Source organism: Heterocephalus glaber, unplaced genomic scaffold (assembly GCF_053883595.1).
Source record: "Heterocephalus glaber isolate CG9 unplaced genomic scaffold, H.glaber_assembly_v1.0 deba00001447, whole genome shotgun sequence".
In the NCBI taxonomy this organism is placed as follows: domain Eukaryota; kingdom Metazoa; phylum Chordata; class Mammalia; order Rodentia; family Bathyergidae; genus Heterocephalus; species Heterocephalus glaber.
The window spans coordinates 11918580-11945345 of NW_028258299.1; the positions used below are offsets into that span (position 1 = coordinate 11918580).

The following is a 26766-nucleotide window of genomic DNA, read 5'->3' on the forward strand; positions in this document are numbered from 1 at the left end:
ACTGAAGCTTGGCCCCTGCCACCCACTGGTGTGGCCTGAACAGCTCTCTGGAATGAAATTAATAGAACAAGGAGCTTCCCAGGGGTTGTCACAGCAAGTGAGGTGATTCTGTCTGCCTTCCTGCATCCCTGGGTCCCCTGAATAGAGCTGACGGGCCTGGGCCCTTGTTTGGTTTAATATTATTGCTTTGCTGTCTACTGTTCTTTCAACAGGCTAATCCAATAATGTTTTATCTCTTTCATTATACTGAGGCCGTATAATTTTCTTGAGTTATAATCTATCTTCTTTTAAGATTCCTCAGAGACAGGGAAGAGCAGCTCTGTCTTGGTTGACTCAAGGCATGCTCGAAGCTGACACTAGCACAGCAAAGCGAGGGCTGCCAAATTAAATTTCAAATCTCAATCACAGCCACCACTTCTAATGGGAAATTTGAGTTGATTATGGAGACGACAGCCCAGGTTCACATTTATTGCATTGAGTAGAAATTGTTTATCCTATTAAATATGGTCTTGAAGGAGAGACAATTGAATTGCAGAGCACCGGTGAATACCCGGGTGACGCCCAGGCACTGCTAAACTGGGTAATAATTATATTCTTATTTGTGGGCTGAACTTCCCCACGTGGCTCTTTCTGCAAACAAATGCATTTAGGAGAAGGCTGAAACATAATGTAGGAATTAAGCAAAATCAATGCAAACTGTGCTTTTGGAGAATATTGGCAACAGTGTACCTGGACAGCAGCCACTGCATCCGAGGGCCGGGCACAGGCAGGGCCCTTGGAAGCTTGAACACAACACAAGACGCTTAGGCGCGGGGGAGCTTTGCATCCAAGAGCATGAGCTTTTGAAAAGCTGTGAGCTCCCCTGCATACTTCATGTCAGGGTGGGAGGTTTCCCATGTGGCCTTGGACTGATAAGGCAACTTCTATGGGAATAAAAACTATCGTAATTACTTTAACAATAGTAATAATAATAGCTGCCAATTGCAAACTGCTTCTGTGTTTAGGAAGTCCTTTAGCCTACGTTATCTCATTTAATTTGTATCTGAACTGGATGGGGAGGGTAGTAAGGCAATCATCAGGTGATAGAGACAGCTTCAAAAGGAAAGGCATCCTTAGTAAGAATGGCCCAAGGACAGCTGGCAACCAAGGTGCACTGTCGAGGCCAGGAGGAAACGCTCTGGCTGGCAGAGAATCCAGCTGGAGGGAAGAGCCCTGCTCTGGTGTAGGAGACTCCAGGAGCCTGTGAGGGGTGGAGCTATTCTCTCTGGGGCCTCCATGCTTGGCTCTCGCCCCCACACATGCCATGCTTCTCCACATGATAAAGGCACTGGCCTAGCGAGGTAATGTTGAGAGGTGGTGGAGTCCTTTAGGAGGCAGTGTCCAGAGGGGGTCTTAGGTCACTGATGGTGTTCCCTCAAAGGGGACGGTGGGCCCTTGTCTCTTCCTTTCTTTCTTTCCTCCCCAGCCAGCATGAGTGAGCAGCTGTCCTCCACCACTCACTCCCTGCCATGATGCACTGCCTCACTGCAAGCCTTAAGCCATGGGGCCAAGAGACCATGTACTGAGGCCTCTGAAACCGTGAGCCAAGATAAACCTTCCTTCTTTTTAGCTAGACTATCTCAGGTATTTTGTTGCAGTAATGGGAAAAAATGAACACAGAACAGATATTTTTTCTTTCTGTTCCCATTTCACCTTGTACCTCTGTCATCACGGCATGCATTCCAGTGCAGAGTATTCTTGGAGGTAGAACAGATAGACTTTTTTCACAGATTGAAGATGTCCTTAGTGACATTCTGTCTGACACTCTATCTGTTCACCAGTGTTTCTGGATAATGCAGACATTGTATTACAACTTATTCCTTATTATCTCTTACTCCTTCTCAAGTATAATGCCCATGCCGGCAAGGACTGTGCGCTAACATGGCCCTAATTGACCATCAGTAGGTAATTGTGGCAGGAATGAAGGAACTAATAAAGAAGGATGGTGGGGTCAAGGGAAGAGGCTTCACAGCCTGGTGAAAACCTTCAGTGACTTGGTGACACATGGAGGTGGCATCGTGAGACTCGAACACACTGCAGCCCGGAAGACAGAAGTGACCTATGCAGCAGTGAAGGGGAAGCTGCTTTCCCTGGCTTGTGGGCAGCAGTGCCAAAGAGGAGCAAAATAAAAGACAGTAAGTACAGTGGACAGGAAGGGACTGATGGTGCCTGTCTAAGGGCTGCGGTGGTGACACCACTTGGGAACACCTGGAAATCCCCAGGGAAACTACACAAGAAAGGGGAGCCGGAAATGCTGTCATCATCGGTCAGGTAAACCTGAGAAGCATATTCAGCAAGGCCCAAGAAATTGTGGACAGCCTACCGGGTCCGTGACAGAGACAGGAAAGAGCAACTTTAAAACTTTCTTCTTCCAGTGTTCCGCCTCAATCCCTGTTTCTTGTCTCTAGATTGGTTTTGAAGCTGGAACCTAACAGCAACACGTGGAATGAGGCATGGCAGGTCTTTGGGGTTCCCTGTTTATTGATCATTTTCATGAAATCTTAGTTTCCTACACAGTGGCTTTCTTTTTGTGTTACTTTCCTCAGTGTTGGGCCAGGTTCAGACTGGGAGGCACTGAGATGCTTCCAGGTCTGCAAAGGGGGTGGTAGGAATGATGTCACAGCTTCTAAGGTCCAAATAGAGACAGAGTGAAAGAAGGCTGGGCAGCAAGGCACTGCGCATGTGTGCTCTGGAGCTTGGGCCTGCTCTGTGGCTTACAGCTTTGTGTCCAGGCTCCGTACTGTGCCTCTGCAGCCTCACCTGTGAGATGGGCCTGATGGGAACTGTAGCCCCCTGGGGCTTGGCAAGCACCACATGGATGGCTGCATGTGGGAGAGCACCCTGGGCCCGACAACCCTCCTCAATTAACTGCATCATTGCTGCTATCATTTCCAGGGATTCTCACAATCTCGACAAGAACCTCAAGATTTGGGGCTTTTTTATAAGGTCATTTAAAACTGCTTTAAAGATATTTCAGTGCAAAACTCACGATATATGAGAAAAAAAAGCCATAAAATGGCTCAGCTGCTAGGAGATATCTTAATAAAGAACAAGGAGGGTTTTTCTAGCCCAAGCTCTGGGTTATTAAGGGAAAATGTAACAGCATAATAACTAATATTTGCAGAGAGCATTACTAGTTACAAAGAACTTTCACATATCTAATCCAGCTTAATCCTCCCAGTGCCTACCAGGGGAAGGATTCAGTATCTGTCTCTGACAGGTGGTGAGACACAGCCAGGGAGAGGCAGTCATTTGCCCAAGACCACATGGCTTGGAAGTGGCTGAGTGCAGTCCAAGGGCAGGCACTGCTGCCACCAAGCTCCCATCTCCCGCCATGGCCAAAGCACATCCAGGTGCCCAGCCGCCTGCACAGAGGACATGTGGGAGAAGCTGCATGGGTCTGGAGGGCTCTGAGGCAGACGAGGGATATGAGCCCTGCCATTGTTTCCAGCAGTGTGACTTTCATCAGGTCACTGGGCCTCTCTGTGTCTCGGAGTCCTCATTGGAGAGCACAGGTGAGGATGGGGTGACCTGACACCCCCCAAAGTGCCGGGCACATGGTGGAAGCTCAGCTGCCTTTCCTTTCTTGGGTCCTGAACGATCAACCCTGCCTACCTCCTGCCTCCTTCTCCCTGTCTAGCGTCTGATTCCTTGTGCTCAGAGGTGTGTTTCACAGAGAGGAAAGGAGGAGAGACTGCAGGCGCATTTGCAATGAGGAATTCTCGGCCGCCTGTCACAGGGAGTCAAGTGGCTTCTCTGACCTTCCCCTCCGTGCAGGGCCCAGGACGGAGCTGGCTCCCCCTTCATGGCCACTGGCTGCACTCCTGGTTATCTCACCCGCACACCTGGCAGCCCCAGGTGTCCGTTCATCCATCATTGGCCATTGTCCGGCACTCACTCCTCCCTCCCCCACGGCCTCCTCCGCCAGATGACTCCTTGTGAATAAGCCAGTTTTCTCACACCCCGAAAACTATCTGATTCTAGCCCCTTTTATCCCAAACACCAACCATCCATCAACGGCGTGCCGCACATGCTTGGTTAGGAAATTGGGAATGGGGGAGGAGGCAAATAATAGATAAAACTTCTTAGCTGCTATCTCTGAAGAAATAGAATGGATAAATAGATCTGTCAGACATGTATCATGCCACTGGACAGCAAAGTCTATTTGTTCAAAACAGGTTAGGATGGGAGGATTTATCTCCCATTTTAAGCTGTTAATATAGAAGGGAAACGTATTTTTCTTTATCTCTCCCTGGGGAAGGAGGAAATCCCAAGACCATGAATGAGGAATTTTGAATGTGATTGGATGGACTTCCCTTCACTAAGGTGGAAATGGTGAGATCCCTCTTGAATCTTTGCAGCCTCCGGGAATGGTGTGAGCTCAGCTATGCTCTGCTGCAGCTGGGAGGCTGCTGGATCTGGAAGTCCATGAGCTTCTCTCTCACAGCTTCCTGCCTGCCAGACACAAAGGCCACTCTAGGCTTGGCCTCTGCCACCAGGTGAGGATGAGGATGCTGGACAGGGTCGAGGGAGCATGAACAGAATGGCGTCCTGCAGGACAAGTCATATGTGCCTGGTGCTGTGCTGGGTACTGGGGCTCCAGAGGTAAATAGGAGGCCCCTTCTGCCCTGCCAGAGCCCCTGGGTGGGGAGACCCATGAAATGGACAAAGCACGGGAATGTTTGGGAACAGAGAACTGTGTGGGTGTGCAGCTTCCAGCTGGGTTGGGTTCCTGGGTGGAGGGGCCCCTACCCTGGGCCCTGAAGGGCACCGTGAGGAGCTGGAGAAGGTGGGACCGGGGGCAGGGAGGGCTTCAGGGAACAGCATGTGCAAAGGCCTGGAGGGGACAGGGGTCCTGGCTGTGTGGGGCTGTACTGGAAAGGGTTCTTGCGTTCTACGTGTATTGACTGAGCCCCAGGCGGAGGCCAAGAACTCCTCCAGATACTGGGGACCTAACCATGAGCAGACCTGCTACTAACAGAGGGGCACACTGGTTACTCGGGTTGCTAAGCAACACCACCCCTGTCTGGGTTTATGCGGTGAACATTCCTTCCCCACACTTCTGGGGGCCGCGAAGACAGCCGGAAGTGCTGGCTGATCCGGACTCCGCTGAGGTCACGCTTCCTATCCTGCGTGCGGTGGTGGTCATGTCGTGTCCTCCCACGGCAGCGGCAGTGAGGGAGCGAATTCTCTCCTGCCTCTTCTCATATGGGTCCACCGTGCCTTAATTGCTCCCAGTGGCCACACCTGCTAGCACCAGCCCATCACGGTTAGGATGTCACAGAGGGATTTGGAAGGACACAAACATACAGTCCATAGCATATGCTAAGAACAAAAAAGAATGACAGATCTGTAATCGCAGGCAGTGGTAAGTTTTGCACAAGAGAAATAAATGAGGGGAAGTGTGAGCCCCTTTCCAAAGGGCAGGCAAGGAAAGTCTTTGGACAATTTGGAATTGCCTGAGGACATGACCCTTGGGAGAGCTCCTGGAGGGCTGAGCATTCTAAGCAGTGGGGAGAGTAGGTGTAAAGGTCCTGGGGCACGGTAGGCTATCCATGTGTGAGGAATAGCCAGGTGGCCTGTGTGGAAAGGACAGTGTTGCCAGAAAGGCCCAGTGACAAAAGCTGAGGTCTAGACTCAGCCATCCCCAGCCTGACAGGGACCAGTACTGGTCCTCAAGGTACTGGGCAGAACACCCCTGACCTCCAGCATGAGTTCCAGCTGTGTGATTTTGCAGGAGTCACATCACCTACATGATTGTGTTCTGCCCCTGGCTTGTGATGTGTTTCTCACTGCCTCAGTTTCTCCACTCTGCTGGCCACTCCATCCTCCGGGCTGCTGACCTAGTCCCCTAGCCAGAATGTCTCCCACAGCCACTGGGATTCCTTCTAGTCCGGGACCTACAGCATTGCTCGTAGATCTCCTCTGCCGGCCTCCGTATTCTCCCACAGCTGGGGGTGGTGTCTTCTGAGCCCCCAGCACCCCTCCAGGGGGCTGGCACCAGAGGCCACCAGCAAGTAGGATGCCCAGTCCTGACGCAGAGGGCCAAGGTGAGCACCGTCCTCCCAGGGGGAAGTGCCGTTTTGCTGACCTGCGCCACACCCCTCCCTCTCAGAGTGCCACAGCTTTGCGATCACTCCTTCCTGCCGCCTGGCTTTTGCAGCCTGCCCCTTCTCTGTCCATTTCCTCCCCCGAAGGCACGCTATTCGGAAGAGATTTACTGAGTGTTGAACTCTTTAGATCTTCCCCTCTCAAAGAAGAGAAAAAGAAAGCTTCTGCCTAGTGCCTTTCTCTCTGTCATTAATTTACTTTTCAAAAGACACCTTGCGGAGCTGAAGATTAGATCTTTAAACCATGTGTTTACACCCATTCCCTATAAAACTTGAGATTGCAGATCTCCTTAGGGCACTGAAGGGAGGACATGTGGAGTGAGTTTTATGCTTTTTGCTTTGTGGAAGCAAATCATTCTTGAAGAAGGAAAGGTGCTGCTCTGGTAAAGGGTGCTACTTTTGAAATTGCCACTGCTGCTATATTTTATTCTGAAATTGCCAGGGATGTAGCATCCTCAAAGGAGTGGAGCACCGGCTGGCCTTTGCTCTCTAGCTAGAGGACTGCCAGGTGGCATCTGTCTTAGTCATTTTTCTCATTGTGGGACAAAAATACCAGACACCGGCAGTTTCGAGGAGAAGAGGTTTATTTTGGCTCATGGTTTCAGATGTTTCAGTCCATAGTCAGCTGGTTCGAACACAGAAATGCATGGTGGAAGGGCCCATTATGGAGGAAAGCTGCCCATCATGGTGGCCAGGAAGCAGAGAGAAGGGAAGCACCAGGGAGGGAGATAGATCCTTGCAGGTCTTGCCCCAGTGACTCGCCTCTTCTGACCAGGCCCCACCTTTGCAGCTGTAGTGCTCCCCTTATCCAGCATGAGAGTGTGGGGGTCATTCTTGATCTAAACCAGAGCAGCAGCGCTCTGCTGTTGGTTTTAGTTCACAGCTGATCCAGGTAGCTGCTTAAACCTTCTCCTTTCTCCCCCAAATTGCTGTGCTGGCCCCCTACAGGCCTCCTGGCCTCCCATCCTCCCCATTGTCTGTGCACCACAAGCTGCACTTCAGATCCCCCCATGAGCAGGGGGACCACCCGGAACAGAGGGTACTTGGTGTTGGGGGATGCACGAGCTTGCAGTGGTGCTTTCCATCCCTGGCCTGCCAGCTGTGTGATCCTTGAGACTCAATCTTGCTGAGACTCAGTTTCCCTCAAAACTGAAGGTCTCACAAAGCAAACCTCGGGAGGCCCTTGACAAGACTAGGTGAAGTGGCACAGAAGGACCTCTGCATTCCTGTCCTGCTTGTCACACACTCCACTCCCCACCAACTGTAATGACTCCTCCTCTCTCAGGACCTCTCAGCCTTGACTGCTCTTGGAGTTGCCCGGGGAGCTTTTAAAACTACTGGTGTCTGGCTCCCAGTGGTTCTGATTTAAGTGGTCCAAGGTGCAGCTTCCAGGTACCAGGGCTTATAAAGCTCCCCGGGTGCTCCTAATGTGCGTCCATGGCTGAAAACTACTGTTTTTAGATCAGGACTGAAAGTCCTCTGCCCAGTGCCTGCTTGCCCCAGCCATTTGGCCTTTGGTCACTTTGTAGCATGTAAATAATGGATGTACATTATTCATAGAAATTAACTTTAAAAGTAAAAACTACTCTTTCAAAGAGAAGATCTAAGTTCATTTAGAAATAAGCTTCTAAGCCATATGCTTTAATTTATAATGGTAATAATAATGGTGACACTAAAATTGTATTATGTAACAGGCACTGTGCTGAGTGTTTTGCGTGCCTCATGTTATTTGCTTTCCCTACCTTCCCATTCCCATTTACACACCCATGTCCCCCTATATTCTTTCTCACCTTCAAACTGTCTCATGATGGATTTCTATATATCACAAACACCCCCCTCCTGTTCACTTAGTTGAAACCCGCCCCGCAGTCTGAGTCTGAGTCTATCCCATGATGTCCATGATACACAAACTTCGGGGAAGATGGGTCTCAATTTCACCTGCTCCTGTTCATCATTTATTTTCTGTGCTGTATATTTTGGTACCAAGTCAGCAATTAACTTCCTGCAGCCTTCTGGCTGTTTCGTGTGTACAGTCAGACTGCAGCATCTGAGGGCTCCATATCTGTAAGCTCAACCAACTGGGGAAGGAGACATGGTTAGGCCTGGGATAGCTGCATTTGTACTGAACACATACAGGTTTTTTCCTCATCATTATTCCCTAAACAATACAGTATATAATAAGAATTATCATGGTGCTGAGCTGTATTAGACATTCTGAGAAAGTAGAGATGATTTTAACATACACAGGAGGATATACACGTACCATTTAATAAAAGAGACTTGAACACCTGTGGATTGTGGTTTTGGTGGGGAGGTCCTGGCACCTGTGGATAACTGTGGCTACTTCTTCTTCCCCTAACAGGCTTAAGGACTGGAGAAGGCAGGAACCTTCAAATCTGCTCTCCCATCTGGGAGACTGACCGGTACAGAGCTCATCTGTGAACTGACTCTTGAATCCCTTCGCTTGTCCAACCAAAGATTCTGTGTAGGTCCCAGGGTATGCAAAGCACAGTGGTGAGGACACAGTGCTAAAAAAACAAACAAACAAATGAATCTGAGTCCTGCCCTTGAGATTACCTTCTCCTGAGCAAGGACAGGTCACAAATACTTACAGGCCACATGGGACTGCCTCTACATGCTGTGGCCTGAATATTTGTGGCCCACCAAATGTATATGTAGAAACCCTAATCTCAAGTTGTTGGTATGAACAGGCTAGATTTCAGGAGGCAATTAGGGGACTTAAAGCAGGAGCCCCCAGAGCAGTGTGCTCCAGCTGGCTTTTTATTATCATCGAAAGCACTAAAAGGTTCACCATCCCTGCCTCAGAGCCTCTCTGGCTCCTTCCATTATGTGAGGACGCAGCAAAAAGACAATTGTGCTAAACCAGAAAGGGATCTTCACAGACACTGTCTCTGCTGGCAGCTTGATCTCGGATTCCAGAACTGTGGGTAACAAGTTTCAGTTTGTAAGCCACCGGCTTTATTGTTACAGGAGCCTAAATAGACTGGGACAGAAAAGAGATCCATGGAAGCAGCTTTGGGACTGGGCAATGGGCACTGTCCCGTGAATGGACAGAGAAACAGTCTGTGTTGATTTGCACTTCTTCTGGCTGAAGACGTCTGCATCCACAGGACCCCTCGCTGCCGGAGCCTGGAGGTGCTCAGCAGGCCTGGGTCTGCACTCTCAGCCCTGGGCACCAAGCGCCTCCATTCTGGGGTGCAGGGTTGTTGCATTCTCTCCTCCTTTCCTGGGTGCCCGCTCTGCACGCAGACCAGGAGCTCCAGCAGCTCCAGCGACCATCTGCTTTGGCTCCTGTAGAGAAAACGCCAGGGAGGTTGGTGGGGAGAAGCAGCAGACTGGGAAGCCAAGGAGGCACGACCGTCCTGCCCTGGTGTCATGGCCCTCGGTCCCTCCTTGAGGAGGTGCTTCAGAGCAGCCGAGCAAGACTGCTGTGTTCACTGCCTGGCACTTAATTTGAAACCATGGTTGGAGGGAGAAGAGGCCACTGGGAGCCCATCTCATGAAATTAGAACCTGCAGTTCCATGGAAGATGGATAGCAGAGGAAGGTGGGAGGCGCACTGTCTGGGAGAATGACTTGGAGCCACTGGAGGGTGGGAAGAGCCTGGTGGGGGTTCTGAAAGCAGGGTCAGCCAGATGCATCTCCAGGATGGATCGCTGGGGTTTTGTGGAAGAGTTTGCAAATGAGACCCCTCAGATTCTGAGGCTGCTGAGGCCTCAGCAGGTGACAGATTCTCTGCACAGAACACCCCAACACTTGCACGAACTGTGGACTATCTCCAGAAATCAGCCCGGGGCTGCTGGCTCCTGCTGCTTGGTGCCTTTGGGCATCTAAGGCTGAGTTTGACTCTACAATGTGAGACGGATGGACAAATCCAGTACAGTATTTCATCATTATTTTTAACACTAGTTTTCTCCTAAATGAAATCTTTCATGGACCCAAAAGTTGAGTCAGATGAGAGTAGAGCCATTCTATTTGAAGCTGGGGTTTCTGTCAGGCCTTCTCTCCTCCCCTAGGGCGGCCTTAGGATCTCAAGGCATCTCAGAGCACAGTGTGACCATCATTGGATTAGATCATCTCCACACGCCTTCCAGCTCTGTAATTATACTTGCTGGCGGGGCCGCCACAGCGGGGCGGGGCCCCCAATCTCTGTCACTTGGCCCCCACAGGGAAAGGTTTACTGGGGAAATCCCTGGGGTGGCTAATGGACTCCCTGGCCTTAGATGTCCTTGTCAGGCTACCTTCAGACTGAGAGTTCAGCGTGACAGCCCCAGGGCCACCTTTGCCACCACCTGCTGTGCATGTGTGTGACTCAGCACGCCTGCTAGTAAGACTGGGAGAGGAATGACTAGTGGCCCACACTCGCTTTCTGTCTCTTTGCTGTGTGGATAGGGGTCCAGCAGTTGCTGGTTCTGAGGGCTCTTGGAGAGAAATCATGACAATTTCCGGGTGTGACTCACATCTGTCTCTTTAAGCCAGGTGAGGTGATAACAGTACTGGCCCACCCCCAACCCCAAAACAAGAGCCACTGAAATTGCCTCAGAGCCTCTGAGGACAAATGTCCTGATGCTCAGGGTGGAATCAGTAGGGGTGGTGACTGGGAGCACAGGTCCAACATCCAGCTGTCCTTATCCCCACTTGATGACCCTGGGCAGGCTACTTGACCTGCCTCATGCCCCAGTTTCCTCATCTCTAAACTGAGGTGAATAATGTTAGCTAGTAGCACTTATCTCATAGGGTTCCTGGGAAAATTACCGAGTTCAGACACGCACCGAGTGGCCAGAATGGCTGGCACAGAAGAGGGGTTTGTTATTTCTGTTCATTCACTCATCTTTGGTCCCTCAGGAAAGCTGCCTGGCTGAGGGCAGCTGCAACCCAGTCTGTACCCTGCTGGTGAAGTCAGCAGAGCCCCGGCCCCTGGAGCAAGGGCTGTCTCTCCCCAGAGTTGTTTTCTTTTTCCCCTCCCAACTCTTCCACCTTTCTGGCACCCACTCTTTCTAACTCAGCAGAGGGATCTGTGTACCAGTTGCCCCTTATTCTGTGCATCCTCCATCCTCAGGACTTGCCTTGTACTCAACCTCCTGGGTCACGCCTCTCAGAAACCCTCCTACCAGTAAAAGAGAGATTTAGACAGTGCCAAACCAGGATACATCTTCTACCAAAGGAAGAGAGACCCACACACATCTGCCATGGCCATGTGTATATCTGGCTTTATCCTCAACAGCACCTGTAAGGAATATGCTGCTGTAATCTCACTTCCCAGGGCTGACCCAGGTGAGAATCGGCAGCACTGGAGTTCGGAGGCCTGTCTCACCCTCAAGATCTGCTGTCCTGCCTTCCGTTTGGAAGTTCTCTCCCAGTGAAGGGATGTCAACCCTCTAGCATCTCATTTTAAAACCAGTCTGCCAGGTGCAGAGGTCCCTTGAATTCTAAAGAAGTTGCTATCTGTCTGTGGTTTCTTCCATGCCTAGCTGAACTGAAAGATTTTCAGCTTCAAACTAACAACTGCCATCGTGTAGTCATCGCTTGCTGAGGTCAGAGACTCCGAGATTCTAGGGATGGAGGGACACTGAGGCCATCTCACCCAACCATCCCCTGGATGAAGGAATCTCTCCTGCAACTTCCTGTCACATGACCACCCACACCCTTCCCCACTCCATCCTTACCACCAGGCATTTGGAAGAAAGTCCTTCCTCATCCAGCTCCAGCCCCTTTGCTAGAGCTTCTCTCCATGAGTCCTAAGGACTTCATCTCTGTGGCCACATACTAGTCGTATCCCTTCCCACATGTTCAGATGGCTCTTGACTTTGCTGAGTCTTCTCCATGCCCCCAGTTCCCAGTCCTTCCAGGTCTTTCTCTTATGACATGGGTTTGGATTTTCTAACTCCCCTTGATTACCCGCTTTGCTTTGCCAATGTCTGATGAATTGTGAGCCAAGAACAAAATTCCTGGCATAGTAGAGAAGAATCTCACTCTAGCTCTTTGCTTCTCTCAACCCCGAGCTTTGCTTCAGCAGCACCTGTATCACGGTGAGTTAGTAAAATACAGGATTCATGGCCCTGGATTCATCTTTAAGGGAAGGCATTTTTCAGCCCTGTTTAGTAACTTTTTTCCCTGACACCTGCCAGTTCGTGCTGCAGTGTACACATATAAAACCTTATTTACCTCAATGTTATTTTCCATCTAAACTTCTTCCCAGTACTACTTACTTAGCGCTGCTAGCGGGCTAAACTGTGTCCCACCAAAAGACATGTTCAAGTCCAAGCCCCCATTGCCTGTGAATGTGATCTTATTTAGAAACAGGATCTTTGCAGATGAGATCCTGGTTAAGATGAGGATGGTGGCGGATCACAGCGGGCCCTGGTCTTATGACCTGTGTTCTTATGTGAAGAGAAAACAGAGACAGAGAGGGACAGGGATGACTGGCGTGTTCAGAAGGAGGCAAAGATTGGAGCATCTACAAACCATGGGATGCCAGGGCTCGGCAACAGTCACCAGGGCTGAGAGAGGCCTGCAGCCCATTCTCCTTCTGAGGCTCCAGAAGGAGCCACCAGAGCCAAAGCTCCTGAGTCTGGATTTGTCATTCCAGACAAGTCAGACAGTAAAGGGCCTGGTGTCAGTCAGGGAAAATGCACAAGAATCATGGCACCTGGGGAGCGGGGTGGCAAAAGAACTCCTAGGGTAGTGGGTGAGCAAGTGCACAAAGGAGGGATTGGAACCTCAAAGATCCTTTCTGCACTGGCCCCTGGGAACTGGGCCAGGCTGGAACTGAGTAGGATACATGGATCTCACCCTCTTTCTCCATCTGCTCACAGGCAGGGCCCTGCCGACCCTGGCCACACTGGCACCGGCAGCTGGTGCCCTCCAGGATGGGCACTCCATTGTTGAAGCAGGGTCCACAGCGGCAAGCATTGAATTCCATCAGGTACCGGTCCAAGGCCCGGCGCAGGTTCCTGCGTTTGGTCTCGAGAGGCCCCAGGTCAGTGTGCTGCAGCACCTCGTGGATGGGCTGCACCTGCAGGCACAGAAGAGTACAGGGAGCTCCCTGGGCTCCTCCCTTCCTAGGGCCCAGGACCTGCTCCCTGCCAGGCTCCGAGGCAGGTGCCCAGTGTTCTCCAGCCATCATGGAACCTGGCTTCCATGGAGCTGTCTGTGGACAGGCACTGAACACCCAGCTCAGAGACGACAGAGATGAGAAGATGAGGCTCCAGGTGCTCAGCAAGTGGCTCAGGAACACACAGATATTCAGGGCAAGAGGCACTGCGAAGGTGGACCTGGGCCCTCAGGACCCACACCCTCCCCATCCCAGAGGCAGAAAAGCCCTCGGAAGTTAATTCGTGCCAGCTCCTCTACCACCCCCAGCACTTGAGGAGTGCAACACATCCATGTGTCTGGGTGTCTGGGTGTCTGGGTGAATTTTCTGGTTCTGTTTTCCACCGTTGCGTGAGCAAAGGTAGCTGTGCTGCTGCAGCTGAGCAATCCCCTGACCACATGAGCAATGCTTAGTGGTGGTGGGTGGGATCACTGACAGCTGAGGCCACATTCAGTTGGAAGACCCTTGTTGGCAGGAGGGGGCTTGCCTTGTAGGTATTTGGTAGCATCTCTGTCTCCTGATGTCACAAAGGTCCCCTGGGGGCAAAATTGCCTTGGGCTGAGAACCAGTGGGTGTAGGAGGAAGAGCATTGAATCTGGAGTCTGAAAACCTGGCTTCAAATGCTAGCTCTCTTACTCCAGCTGTGTGACCCTTGCCCTGTGACACATTGAGCCTCCCTCCCTGGTGAGAATAGGCACCCTCCTGCTCTGGGGTTTAGAGGGGGCGAAGGTAGGTGACACAAAGGAAAGTCTTGTCACACCGTGAAAGCCATAAATGCTGTCCACTTCATGACTGTGTGGCCTAGGAGGCTTACCTGCCCCTCTCTGATCCCAGTCCTCTTTTACTATAAAACGGGGAGAGTAGCTACTTCCTAGAATGTGTACGACCTGTGGAAGTAATGAGATACCATTGTAGAGGAGAGGGAAGAGTAAAATAAAATAAGGCACCATTTTTACTAGTTAGATGTGGTGATAGTAAAAAAGAAAACTGAACTAAACCCCAGAGGCACTGTTCAAACTGCACATGCATATGCTATCCTCGGCATGACTACCACGCTGCTATGCATCCCAACAGAATCACAGGATGAAAGCTTTCTCCAGAGGACCCTGAGGCCCCAGGAGGGAAAGTGATTTGCCAAAGTGACAGGAGTGAGCCACACCAGGGCAGAGGGCACTTGTCACAGCCTTGACTGGTTCCTGGAAATGAGGACAGAAAGGTCTGTGGTGACAGACCTTGGTGTGAGGTCAGGAGCCCTGGTAGAAGTCACCAGGCAGGTGACATCTGGGCTGGTTGGGCCCCAGCCAAGAGTAGGAGTCACTTACTGGAAGTTCAGGGAACTTGGGCCCATGTCCAGGATGTGGGTGCAGGACGGGCTGCCCTATGGCTCTGGCTGAAGCTGACTCAGCTTCCCTTCCACCTTGCTGTGGGGTTCAGCACTCAGCCTCATGTCTCCTCCCAGGACCCTTGGGAAGTGGGAAGGAAGCATTCCCTGGGATGGACAGGTTGGACTTCAAGGAGAGCAGACAGGTGGAGAAGGAAGGGTCTTAGAATGTTACAGCTTGGGAGACATTGGCAATGATCTTGCCTCCATTTTACAGATGAGCAAACAGACACAGAGAAGGGAAATGACTTAGCTATGCAGCGTAAACTAGCACGTAACACATAATAATACATAACCTAGCCACATATTGTACACCACAAAATCATACTATTGTGTTCACTATCTAAGTGCATGCTATACATAAATGCTGTGAGCTCTGGTGAAGGGTGAGTAAAACATAGTTTCCACTCTGAACACCAGGTCCCAAATAGCTACTAAGTGGTCTCTTTGTCTGTCTGTCTGTCTGTCCTGTCTTTTCTTTGATTCATCCTTCATTTCTCTGGGGGCTTTCTAGCAAGGAGCTAGCAGTATCACTTACATCCTCTAAACCCTGTTAGTGGCTTACAGTGTCAAGTTCATACTTCTTGGGGACTGTGTGGCTTGTGAGGAGATCACTAGTGCTTCAGTCAGACTGGGGTGGCTCACACCAGGCTGTCATTTGCCAGCTGTGATGGACCTGTTTTCTTGATTGATATTTATGAAGCACCCACTCCTCCCTCTCTCTCTCTCTCTCTCTCTCTCTCTCTCTCTCTCTCTCTCTCTCACTCTAACCTGGTGACTAAGATATTATCCCACAAAATGGGGCTCCAAGGATGAGTAACTTCTTCAAGGTTGCACATGGAAAAGGTAACTGAGCCATGATCCAAACTGTATCTTTCTTCTTCCAAATACAGAGCTCTTTTTCCCAGAGATAATATTTGGTCTTCAAGTTATGAAATTCAGACTTCCCCTTGGACGTTTTGCTCAAGGCAAATACAAAGTTCACCTCTTGACCATAAAAGTTTATGTATTTCTCCTGATACCAATTTTACAGTTTTTGCCCAAATCACTAATAGCTTGATGATAGCCATTTTCAGCCCCTGTGTGAATTACAGGTGCGTGAAAGTGGTCCCTTAGTTATTGGAGAAGAAATGAAATCAAGGTTAATCCATCTGACCTTTCTCTTCATAGAAAGCAGAGTGTTATAATAGACTTTTGGGCTTAGCTGTTGGTATGTGTTTTCGAAGTATCTCCATACCTGTGATTTTAAATACATGTAGAAAAATGGCCAAGGGTAGAGAGGAGAAGTTTGAGAAAGCAATTACTATATATTTCACTGGAAAAGTAGGAAACATGAACTTTTCATTTTAGTGGACTTTTCTGTATGTTAAGGGAAGTGGTTTGAAAATTCAAGCACACAGGAGCTCTGTGTCCTTAAAAATGATTTCCCCAGCCTCCATTTCCTAATCTTTTCCATGGGAGAAATATCTTTGTCAGAGATCTGTTTACTGATGGATAGAAAACTTAGAGCAGGGACAGCAAATTATACCCTGGTCCAAGCCCAGCCTGCAGCCTGTTTTTGTCTGGCCCTTGAGCTAAGAATGGTTTTTACTTCTTTTGGTTTTTTATTGGCAATACTAGAGATGGATCTCAGGGCCTCTGTACTAAATTAAACTCCCCAGCCCTTTATTTATGTATTTGTTTGTTTGTCTTTGAGACAGGGTGTCTGTAAGTTGTTCAGGCTGGGCTGAACCTGCAATATTCTAGCCTCAGCCTCCCTGAGTGCTGGGATTACAGATGTGTGCCACCGCGCCCAGCTTGGTTTGTACATTTTTAAGGACTTGTAAATAAAGAAGAAGAGGAAGAATAGCAATGACTGCTATGATTACTACTCCAACTTTGTGTCTGAGACTGTTACGTGGCCCACAAAGCCTACAATATTCACTATCAGGTCCTAGGGAAAAAGTTCACTGACCCATAACATTATAGAAGATGTAACTTTGAAAGTGTTGCATGTATAAATGTGAGCTCTTTGTTGAATGTGGCCTAGCCCTGTAGAACTGCTGGTTCTGCCAGCATAAACCTGGGCCCCAGTGACAGAGTAGATTTCTAGCCCTCTTTCCCCAGGGCAGTGTCTAAAGTTCCAACCTCCTCTTGGCAGGCCTGGCCAAGACCACCAGTTCAGTATGCCATTACATTTAATCTTGTTCTTTGATGGGCTCACAATCAGAAATATAAAATGATCTGGTCTACTTCACTTTCATTCCTCATAGACCCGGGGTTTCTTCAACTGCAAAAAGACTTACCTCAAAATCGATGACAACAGGATTATACTTTAATGATCTCCCCCAGGAGCGGTATGTAACGGTGCTGCTGTTTTGTGTCAAACCCCCGGAGCCACCAGCACTGCCACCTCGCACTCGAACAATGATGTCTTCCAAGCCCATGGCATTCTTTGCTTCTTCTCCTATCAAGAAGATGACTGCATTAGTTCAATTCCCCAAAAGCCAAAGGACTGGCTGGCCAGCCAGAAGGCTGGGACTAGTGCTCCTAGGCTCTCCTCTAAGATGATTCCCCGGCTTCTACACTGCTTGGCTGACAAGGCAGAAGAAAGGACCAAGACTTAGAAACAGACTCATCCTCCAGAGCACAGCAGATGGCCCAGCCTAGCAAGGAAGATAAAGGGAAATGGACAATGAATTGCCATCCATCTATTCATTCATTCCTAGGTCAAATGTTTATTCAGCACCTGCTACTTGCCAAATAGGTCCAATCAAATATTATAAGTGCAGTGACGAATGTCATTAGAGAGCTCTGTGAGGCCACAGGGAAACAAACAAATGGTCAGACATTCCCTGGGGGGTAGGGGTGAATTGTACAGGAAGGCAAGTATTTGCCTGGTGAATGGAAGGACAGCAGAGAGGGGAAGCAATCTGACTTTTGGCCCTGAGGCCTGAGCCTAATACAACAGATGTAACTTTACTCTCTTTACTATGTGCTTCACCCATAGATAGAAATTTTCATAGTCCCTGACTCCTCTGTGTCTCCCTGAATCCTGGAAAAAATACACTCAATATATGTTTGATGAATGAATAAGTCGCCCATGAATACAGGAACATCCACGTTGACTTCTTCAGAAAATGCCACCTAATAGGCTTGTGTAATCCTTCTCCCATCGTTTTTCTTTTAGCTTCGATTTGGATTTGGTAATCATGTTCTCCTCTGCGAGTGGACTTGTTTCCTCCCTCTGTTACTTGACACGCCATCAACCCAGCAGACCATTTTCCATTCCTTTCATCCCCATTCTTGCTTATCTTTGTCTAGCACTTGGAGTCTAGGAAGGTGGCCGAGATACAGTCAAGCATTTCTCAGGTGATGTCAGGGTATGGTAGATTCAAAATAGAACCACTACATACGGGTCATGGTTTGGGGTATCAGCACCTGCAGTGTGACTACTGGCTGAAATGGAATCAGTTGGGGGGATCACTTTCAGGCCCTGATTGCATGTCCAAGGGAAAGGCTAGCTTCCCTTTTGGGGAGACCCACTACTAAACACTTGCCCATTTCACCAGGTCCAGCGTTTTTGCAAAATTCTCCTGATAAACGTCCTTCGATTTTTTGATTATCACCATACTCAAAGCCCAGGGCACCTCCAAGGCATTTCTTTGTATCTTCGCTGGTAACACCTGCAGTAGGGAGACAGAGAAATGCAAACTGCTGAGATACTGGTGCAAGTTGCTATGGTGCAACCAGCTCACAGTAAAAGCTAACTTCAGCCTTAGAGTCCTGGAGATCTGGATTGAAGTCCCAGTTCTTTTACCCTAAGTCAGTTTTCTGTCTAATCCCAATCCAAATGCTTCTTGAAATGAGAAAGGATATGTATTGCACATACTAGTTGTTCAAAAATCCTAGTTTTCTCCACTTTGCCCATTCTCTCTTGGCTTCTCTTGAGGCAACAATTCTAAGATGTCCATCTCCACATGGCCCTAGCTCTGCAAATTGCCTGGCCTGTGACAGGCACCACATTGCACAGGCTGTCCATCAGTAGAAATGTCTCCCTCCCTTCCTCTTTCCCATCTTTCTAAAATCTACTCAAGTTTCCATGCAAATATCAATTACTTCATGGAGCTTTTTGGGGTCAGAATAATCTTCACCGTCTTCAGAGCTACCGGTGTTCTTTGGGCCCCAATGATCATATTCATCGTAATTCTTTTTTGTCAGGTCTTTTTTGTACCCCAGAGGGGTGGTCAGAGACCCGCTTGAAGATGGATAGATCACCATAAGAAGTTTGCCTGCTCTTACGACCCTGCTATGCCTATCAGTCCCACATTAGCTAGCTCTGGATTTGTCTACATCTAAGGACTCACCAAGGAACCTGCATTTCGAAGATATGAAAAAAACACTGCCTAAAGCAGGAAAGCCGCAGCTCTGATCCACAGCCTGGCCATGCACAAAACTGGCAGCCAGCCAGACAAGACAGGGCCAGACGAGGCGAGCAGACTGGAGCAAGATGTGGACCACACTACAGAGCCCAACTTTATCTCCAGCAAATGGGGTCTTCTGAAAGTTATAAACTACAGTTTGCATTTTGAAACATCATTGCTTTTAACTAGAACTATAAAATAATTACCAACCATAGGATTATTCTGGCAAGCAGAAAGGAAAAAATAATTTAAGCCTGTCATTCAATTGAGCTAAGAATTAGATTAAATATTTTCAAGGGTGTGTTGAGAATCGAACTTCACTGGCCTGTATCTCCTCATCAAACTGCAAAACTCTGAGGCCAAGGGTGTGAATCTTCCTGTTTACTCCTCTACACAGCAGCGCAGCCTGCTGTAGTGTAGGAGTTTGGTAAGTATTCAAAATAAATGTTTGACAAATGGGAAAAAGAGGGAATAAATAATTGCCACAAGCCCTTTGATAAGAGTTTTTGATAGAAGGAATCTTAGAACTTCAAATCTAGTCACTGTTTCTCTCTATGAGATTGGAAAAGAGCCATGATACCACTGGGCCTCAGTTTCCCTCATGTATGGAGAGAAGGGGTTGTCCTCATTTCAGATGCACCCTCTGTGGCTCTGTGAATGTGTTTCCAGATCCCTCCCAAGCTGGCGATGCCTCGGGGAAGTGGCACTCTGAGTACCAGCCATTTCCACTCAAGCACTTTTAATTTTTAATGCATAACTAATTGAAGAAGATTTAGCATATTTAATTGTTTTGATTAAAAATGCTTCAACAGTGATAAACCAAAGTGGCTGAAAAGAATTCACAGGCAGAAGCAAGAGTGATTGCTTAGGTGAGTGGTAGAGTTAAAGTCACAGGCCTGGCTGATTCATGGGAGCTGAAGGATGCCAGCAGGGTAGTTATGCTCCTGCAAGATCCACCCACAGTCCACCACAGGCTGCCAGCAGAGGAGGGTTCCAGGCTGATTGGAGCTGGGAGACTTCACTGCAAAGAATTGCCTTCTGAGGATCCCCAAACAGGGTCCCAGCCTGTAAGGGGAGGTCTGTGACTCCTACAGAATCATAGAATGTGAGAGCCACCATGCTTTCAGACAGCGAGCCTTCGCTTCTCATTTACAGTGGAGATGCTTGAGATTCCGAAAGGTTAATTATCTTGCCTAAGGTCATACACCTGAGACTCCCATTCCTTTGCCTCTGTCTTGCTCAGAAGCCTGCAGTATTTTCAGTAATCCCAGTTATTGCATCAGACTAAAGAATTCTGCTGTCAGAGAGAAACAGGTAGGCAGTGCCTATTGGGTGCTGTCACTGGCACACAGCACCAGTTGTGTGTTGGGAAGCACAGGCATGGTGGGAATAAACCAATGTGAACACATGAATCTGAATAAGCTAGCAGGTTTGCGGCAATGTACCAACTAAAGATTAATATGTATCCCGAGAGCTGCTTGTTTCACTATGCCAGGGCTAGAAGAGGAATCTCTCATCAGAAGATGCAGGAGAAGCCAAAATCAGAGCTTTCTACAGAGAGCCCATGGGAAACCAAGAACAACAAGCTGGCATTGGGGGCAGAGAAGGTCAACCCTGTATCAAAATCTAGGAGCTGGAACCCTGGATTTTCAAAACAGAGTTTTCAAAACCAGAGTAAGATGAAAACAGAGTAAGAGAGATGTAGAGGAAGCCACCACGTAGAACTTGTGCAGGCCTGGGTAGATGGCCCATACCTACAGAAGCTGTGTAGATGGACCATACCTGTAAACCATTGCTCCACACCCGTCCCATCAGGCTAGGCTCCACAGTTGTTATCTCCGAACTTTGGAACTTCTTGAACTCTGATTATTCCCGAACCTGACTATCCACTCAGTTCAGCTGGAAGGTGATTAGAAGTACAGATTCCTGGGCTCCATCCCTTCAATTCTGATTTTTAAACAAGTATGTCAGGTGATCGCTGTGTAATGAATCCGGGACCAGATGCTGAGTGCTATGGCCCTACGAGAACCTCTGGTGGCATGGCTGGCGGCGGTGGCATCTAGCAGGTCTCAGTGACAGCCTGCACATGGATGCAGCAGTCAGGCTCACCACATCCCTACCGAATAAGGAGCAGGAAAAGCCAAGGATAATTCAAGCAAACAGTCAGGATCCAAAAAGCTCTTGGGACACTGGACAGATGCACAGACCATGCAAAGCAAAATGAGACTCAGCTGAGAAGGCTGCAATATTCTAGCCTGAGGACAAAACACCAGATTCGAGAGCACGGTGAGGAGGTGAAGACTGGATGGCGCTCGGCAGAACAACCAGGGATGAGGCATTGGAGCTTTAGATGGCTCTCAGCTCAGGAGGACGAGGAAGCCACGTAAAATTATAATTGGTAAAATAAAGGAAGGGTCCTCTCCCACTCCTCTCCACTGTTAGGAACCCAGAGCCTGTGTAAACTTCTGGGAGCCACAGTTTCTACAGGAAGTAAGAAAACAAGACTGCCCTCAGTGAGCATCCCTGAGCCTTTACAAAGAAGGAAGGCCTGTGATATGTGGCAGTGTAACCAAAGTAGAAGGATATGATGCTTAGCAAAATAAGCCAGGCCATGGGCCAGGATTTAGCTCGGTGGTTCCGCTGCCTGCCTTGAAAATGGAAGGACCCGGGTTCAATCCCTGGTATCAAAAAAAAAAAAAAAAAAAAAAAGTAAGCCAGGCCCAGAAGGACAAAGCCCACGTGATTCTACTTGCGAAGAACCTAACGTGGTCAAAGTCATAGATTTAAAGGGCGCTTAATGGTGGCCTGGGGCTGGAGGCTGGGAGCTGCTAATCAATAGACATAAAATCTCAATTATGCAAGATGAATGAGTTCTAGAGACCCCTGTGACATCGTCCCTGTAGAGATACCACACTGTATACTTACCATTCTGTGAAGGGAGCAGATGTCTTGTTAAGCGCTCTTACAACAAAAATATAAAATAAAAAAGGCAGGGAGTTCTAAGTGAAGAGTCAGCCTGAGAATGAAGAAATTCAACACCACATTTTTGGGGAATGTTTGAAGGGACTGAGAAAGTTGATCTTCTCTTTAAGAAGGACTTGTTGGGCCAGGGATTTAGCTCAGTGGTTCCGCCGCCTGCCTCGCAAGCAGAAGGACCTGAGTTTAATCCCTGGTCCCAAAAAAAAGAAAGGCCTTGTCTCAGAAGACAGTGAGCTCCCCATCACTGGAGGGGACCAAGCAGGGGCTGGCTGCCTACCTGATGGGTGCAGTAGAAAGGTTTAAAGAGTGACGAAGATCAGTGGTCCTTTACGGTATCCTCTAATGCTGAGATTCTGAAATTGTAACAACGCACCAGGCCACTTTGGGAATGTCTGAGGCAACTTTAATGATATTTTTGCTGTGCACAAGGCATCCTGGAAATAAAAGGGGGGGGGGGGCTAGGGAGAGCCAATGAGTTTAGAGTCATGGGTGGGAAGTGGGCGTGTACACAGGCAACTGTGCTGGGAGAGGACTCTGACCGGGGCTCAGGCCAAGGGAGGCCTCCTTCCTACAGGAGGCTGTGCTCAGGAAGGTCAGCAAGGGGGTTGTGAATAGTCACCATCCCAAGGCAGTGCGGGGTGGCTTGGGGGCCCTGAGTTTCTTCCCACCCTACTCTGGCCCCCAAAATAGCTGCTCCTGTGCCTGTTTGGCAGTCCAGAAGACCAAAGGACATGTCTCCAGCCACCTTTGCTTGTTTCCCTCTTGGTCTTTGAGATGGGACAGAAGGGAGAGCCCCCCTTCCCACTTCCCCCTCCTCCACAAGGCTGCTCTCCTTCTCTGTGTGGCTCTGAGGCAGACCAGGCAGCTCGACTTCTAGGGTACAGAACACAGAAAGTCTCTGAGACCCCTCATTAAAAGCATCAGGTGGAAAACAGCAGGTGTCACGCATTATTTATCTTTCTGCAACAAATAGTATTCAGGTTGCTATGATCTATCTGCTGCTTCTTCGCTGTGTTAGTTTCCTCCAAAGACAGCCTAAAAGGCAAAGCGAATGATATGGTCCATGTCTTGTGTCACACTGGGAAAGACAGTCAGTCGGTTTCCTGGGCTGGCTGGGAGGCACAGGCTAACTCATCCGGCCCTTCAAGGCTCCATGTATCCATGAAAACTAATGGTTCCTCCCAAGGGCCCCAGAATGGTGGGAGTCCCTCTGTGCCTCAGCACATGCTGTTCTTCCTGGCTGGAAAGTCATTGGGTTTATCTACCGAGCTCCTGACAGCCTCTTCTCACTGAGTCCCCGCAATACCACCATGCTTCCCTCCAGCATTGTACTTAATACGTACTTAGTCATGACTTTTAACTTGTTGCCCTGTTCTTCATATGAAACTGCAAGCCTCTGATTCACCTCTTGCCTTTGCAAGGGTCAGCAGAACCCCTGGCAGGTGCCCAGCCCCAAGAGTTCTCAGAGACTGGCTGATGCCAACCTGCTTAGACAATAGGTCTAAAATCTTTTGGGAGTCACAGATCTTCCTTTGCTGAAGAGACAAATCACAGCTTTATGAGCAATCTTGATTAAGAGCTGTGCTTGAGTAAGAGTTGATATTTTAGCTGGGTGTGGTGGTGCCCACTCTAATCCCAGCAATCTGAGGGAGGCTGAGGCAGGAGGATCACAGGTTTGAACCCAGCCTGGGCAACATAGCAAGACCCTGTCTCAAGATAAACAATGAAAAAGGGGCTGAGGTTGGAGCTCAGTGTGAAAACCCTCAAGACCCTCAGTTCATTCCCCAGTACAGAAAAACAACAGTTGACATTTTATAAGGCACTTTTATCTACTTTATCTCCTTGACTCATTCTATGATTCTAACCATCTTCTAGGCAAGGAGGATTTGCCCCTATCATAAGCTTCCTGAAAAAGGCAGAAATTGTGGTAGTTCACAGTGTGAACCCTGGAGACCAAATTCTACCATTTGCTAATAGTGTGACTTAAACGATTAACTTTGTGCCTCATTTTCCCAATCTTTAAAGATGGGAATGATAATACTTCTCATAAGAGAATCCCTAAAGGTAGTTTTGGCACAACTAGGTGTTCAACAAATCTTAGCTACCATTGTTACCTTGTCCCAAATCCCATGACTAACAAGCCCAAGAATCAGGGATTTGAAACAAGATGCGATACACCCAGCTCAGGGGATGCGCCGTCTCAGGGTGTCTGAGGAGAGGCCCTGACCACAGGCCACCGTAGGAGGTGGTGCCAGAGGGAGCCAAGCCAGGCCCCTCCTTCCCTGACGACCTCATCAGGCAAAGAGGCTCAGAGAAAGCCCGCCCACTTGCAGTCCCTGATCTTCCTTGTCTCGGATCAGGGCTTGCTCACAGGGGCTCCAGTTTTTCTAGGTGGTTTTAGCCATGATAAGAGGCAGCAAACTAAAGGCCAGCCTTGGAAACAGAGACTGCCTAGGCCAGAACTCTACCTCACCGTTCTTGAGTTTCCCACATGTAAGATAAGGACTTTAACAGCTAGCACCTCCTAGGATTGTTCAGAGAGTCAAAGGCATCAACCTAGGCCTTGCCGAGTGCACAAAGCCTCACCTAGCAATAATGGTCAAGTGCTGCTGTCATGTCCGTCAGCAGACAGCTGCAGGCTGCTCTTGGGCTCTCTGCTCCTGTTCTGATCTGGAAGGTTCGAGAATGACGAAGGCAAAGGAGTTTGTCAGAAGGAGTTTCCTTAATCAACATTTGTGCCGTGTAATCTGTGAAGCCATAGGGGAGTGAAGGGAATGGAGACACCACTCAGGTTGGATAAGTACCTACAGAAGCTGGAGAGGGATTTCGTATGTTATTCCACTTACTATTCACACATTGCTCCACAACAGGAACGGCTATTCTCATTTTAGAGAGGAATAAATCAAGGTAATTTAAACTTAATTTAAGTCCCTTGCCCAAAATTACACTGGAGGTAAATAAGCAAACAGAATAGGACTAAGATCTGTGTCCAAAGGCCCTGTTCTCTCTCCACATTATATGGTTTCTGGGGGAGAAAGCATAAGGGTGGCTCTGGGAAGATTTCTGACTCTCTCTCAGCTTTTCTCCTTTATGTAGGAAGCTATTTTCAGTGATATTAGAGGTGGAAATTCAAAATCAGGGCAAAGCCAGAAGGATGGTACCAAGTGTCTCCCAGTTTCATGTGTATGCAGATGACTTAAGGGGAATGGGGCCAAGCCAAGACACCAGGAGCCTGTCAGTCAATCAATACCATCCATCACTGGGAAGCCTGGTTGTCATGGTAACTGGGGATAAAGTCTGGAGCTTGTTAGAATCCAGTGACTCTCTGTTCGGGGTGACTGGTTGGTTAGTGGGCACAGTGAAAGGCTTGCTGGGCCATCCCCCATGGCTGAGCCACAAAAATAGGGGACTTCACAGTCCAGGTTTCTGTGCGCCTCGCCCCTCTTTGTCCATTTCAACCCAGACCTTTTAAGAGGCCACCCCTGACTCTTCAGAATGTAAGGCAGAGCTCGAGAGAACATGGACAGCATGTACAGCTTGGATTCTGTCCCACTGCAGCTGAAAAGAGGCCAGGTCCCTGCTGTGGGCCAGCCTCCACCTCTGGCTGAGACCCTGCAGGTGCACAGTTAACAGGATGTGCACCAACAACTGGCAGTTCCAATCATGTGACACAGACAGCTGAGGCCCGAGTACACTGGTGCACTACAACAGGCTCCCACCTCAGAACCGGGGTGTCAAGATGGCTGCTTAGAATCCTACCCAGGCTAGGCAGAGACCTGGGATATGTCAACACGAGTCAGGAGAAGTGGGCACTGAGAGTGGGAAGAGGCACTGCATACCTAAAAGAAAGTGTGAATGGTTTGCTCAGGGGCCAGCGAGGTACCCAGTAGGGTGTAGCTAGCCCTGTGGCTGGAAGTCTGAGCATGGCCAGAGCATGTCCACTTGGATGCAGGCCACTTTTCCCAGCAGCAGGGGTGCCCCTGTGTTCAGCATTGTCCTTGCCTGGCTCTTGCAGCTGGCTGCCCTCGGACTCCTTTCCTGGTGTGACCTAGCTGCAGGACTATGCTCATTTCTGTACTGGCCCAGGGACAAGCCTCCTCAACAGAGCCCAGACTTGAGTGAACCTGGATGCTCGCCTCCTGTTACTCACCCTGCCCCACTTGCTGCTTTATCCACTTCCATAAAACACCCCCACCCACCCCACTGAGAAAGCCCCACTCCCTCTCCACCAGGAAAGCACTGATTTCTACTATTTTGGAAAAGAAGGCTTGAATGTCTTTGGAGCCTTGAAAACAGGAGGGACAGAAAAGATGGGGCTTCTTCCTGCTCTGGCTTGTATTCTATCATTTTCTCTCCAAGCACTGTGTCTCCTTAGCCCCCAACTAACTGTAAAGTTCTCTAGGCAGGGGTCTGTGTGCTTCAGCCTAGCTTCCCAGAAATCATGGGGGCTCAGTTCATATTTACTGCTAAGTAGCTGTCCTGGGTTTCCAGCTGAAGGAAGATCTTTGATATCTAACAAGATTCCATAATTGTGATAGCCAGTGTCTTAGAAGTAAGGCCTTTTAATTGTAATATATATGATTGAACAGTTTTATATAAATGTTCGCAAATCTACAGAGACACCACTGATTCTGTTTCTCTAGAGAATCCCAAGTCATGAACTTCCCCAATGCCACTCTAATGGCTATTGGTCATTTTTCCTTTATGTAAAGTGATTAAATATATGTCTGCTGTCAGTGGA

General features: G+C 48.9%; 1 protein-coding gene across 2 annotated transcripts in view; it reads right to left on the reverse strand.

Annotated features, from left to right (window-relative positions):
- Positions 1 to 8883: 8883 nt before the first annotated feature.
- The window catches only part of C8a (complement C8 alpha chain), a 53970-nt gene continuing 36087 nt past the window's right edge, over positions 8884 to 26766 (reverse strand). The window contains exons 8-11 of one of the 2 annotated variants that reach the window (XM_004869624.4): positions 18183 to 18308; positions 16929 to 17089; positions 12962 to 13184; positions 8884 to 9461 (exon numbers count right to left, since the gene is read on the reverse strand). In XM_004869624.4, the coding sequence (XP_004869681.2) occupies positions 9310 to 9461; positions 12962 to 13184; positions 16929 to 17089; positions 18183 to 18308 (662 nt within the window). In that variant the 3' untranslated portion in view covers positions 8884 to 9309. The remainder of the gene's footprint in view (positions 9462 to 12961; positions 13185 to 16928; positions 17090 to 18182; positions 18309 to 26766) is intronic. The other variant, XM_004869626.4, reaches the window with a different exon arrangement.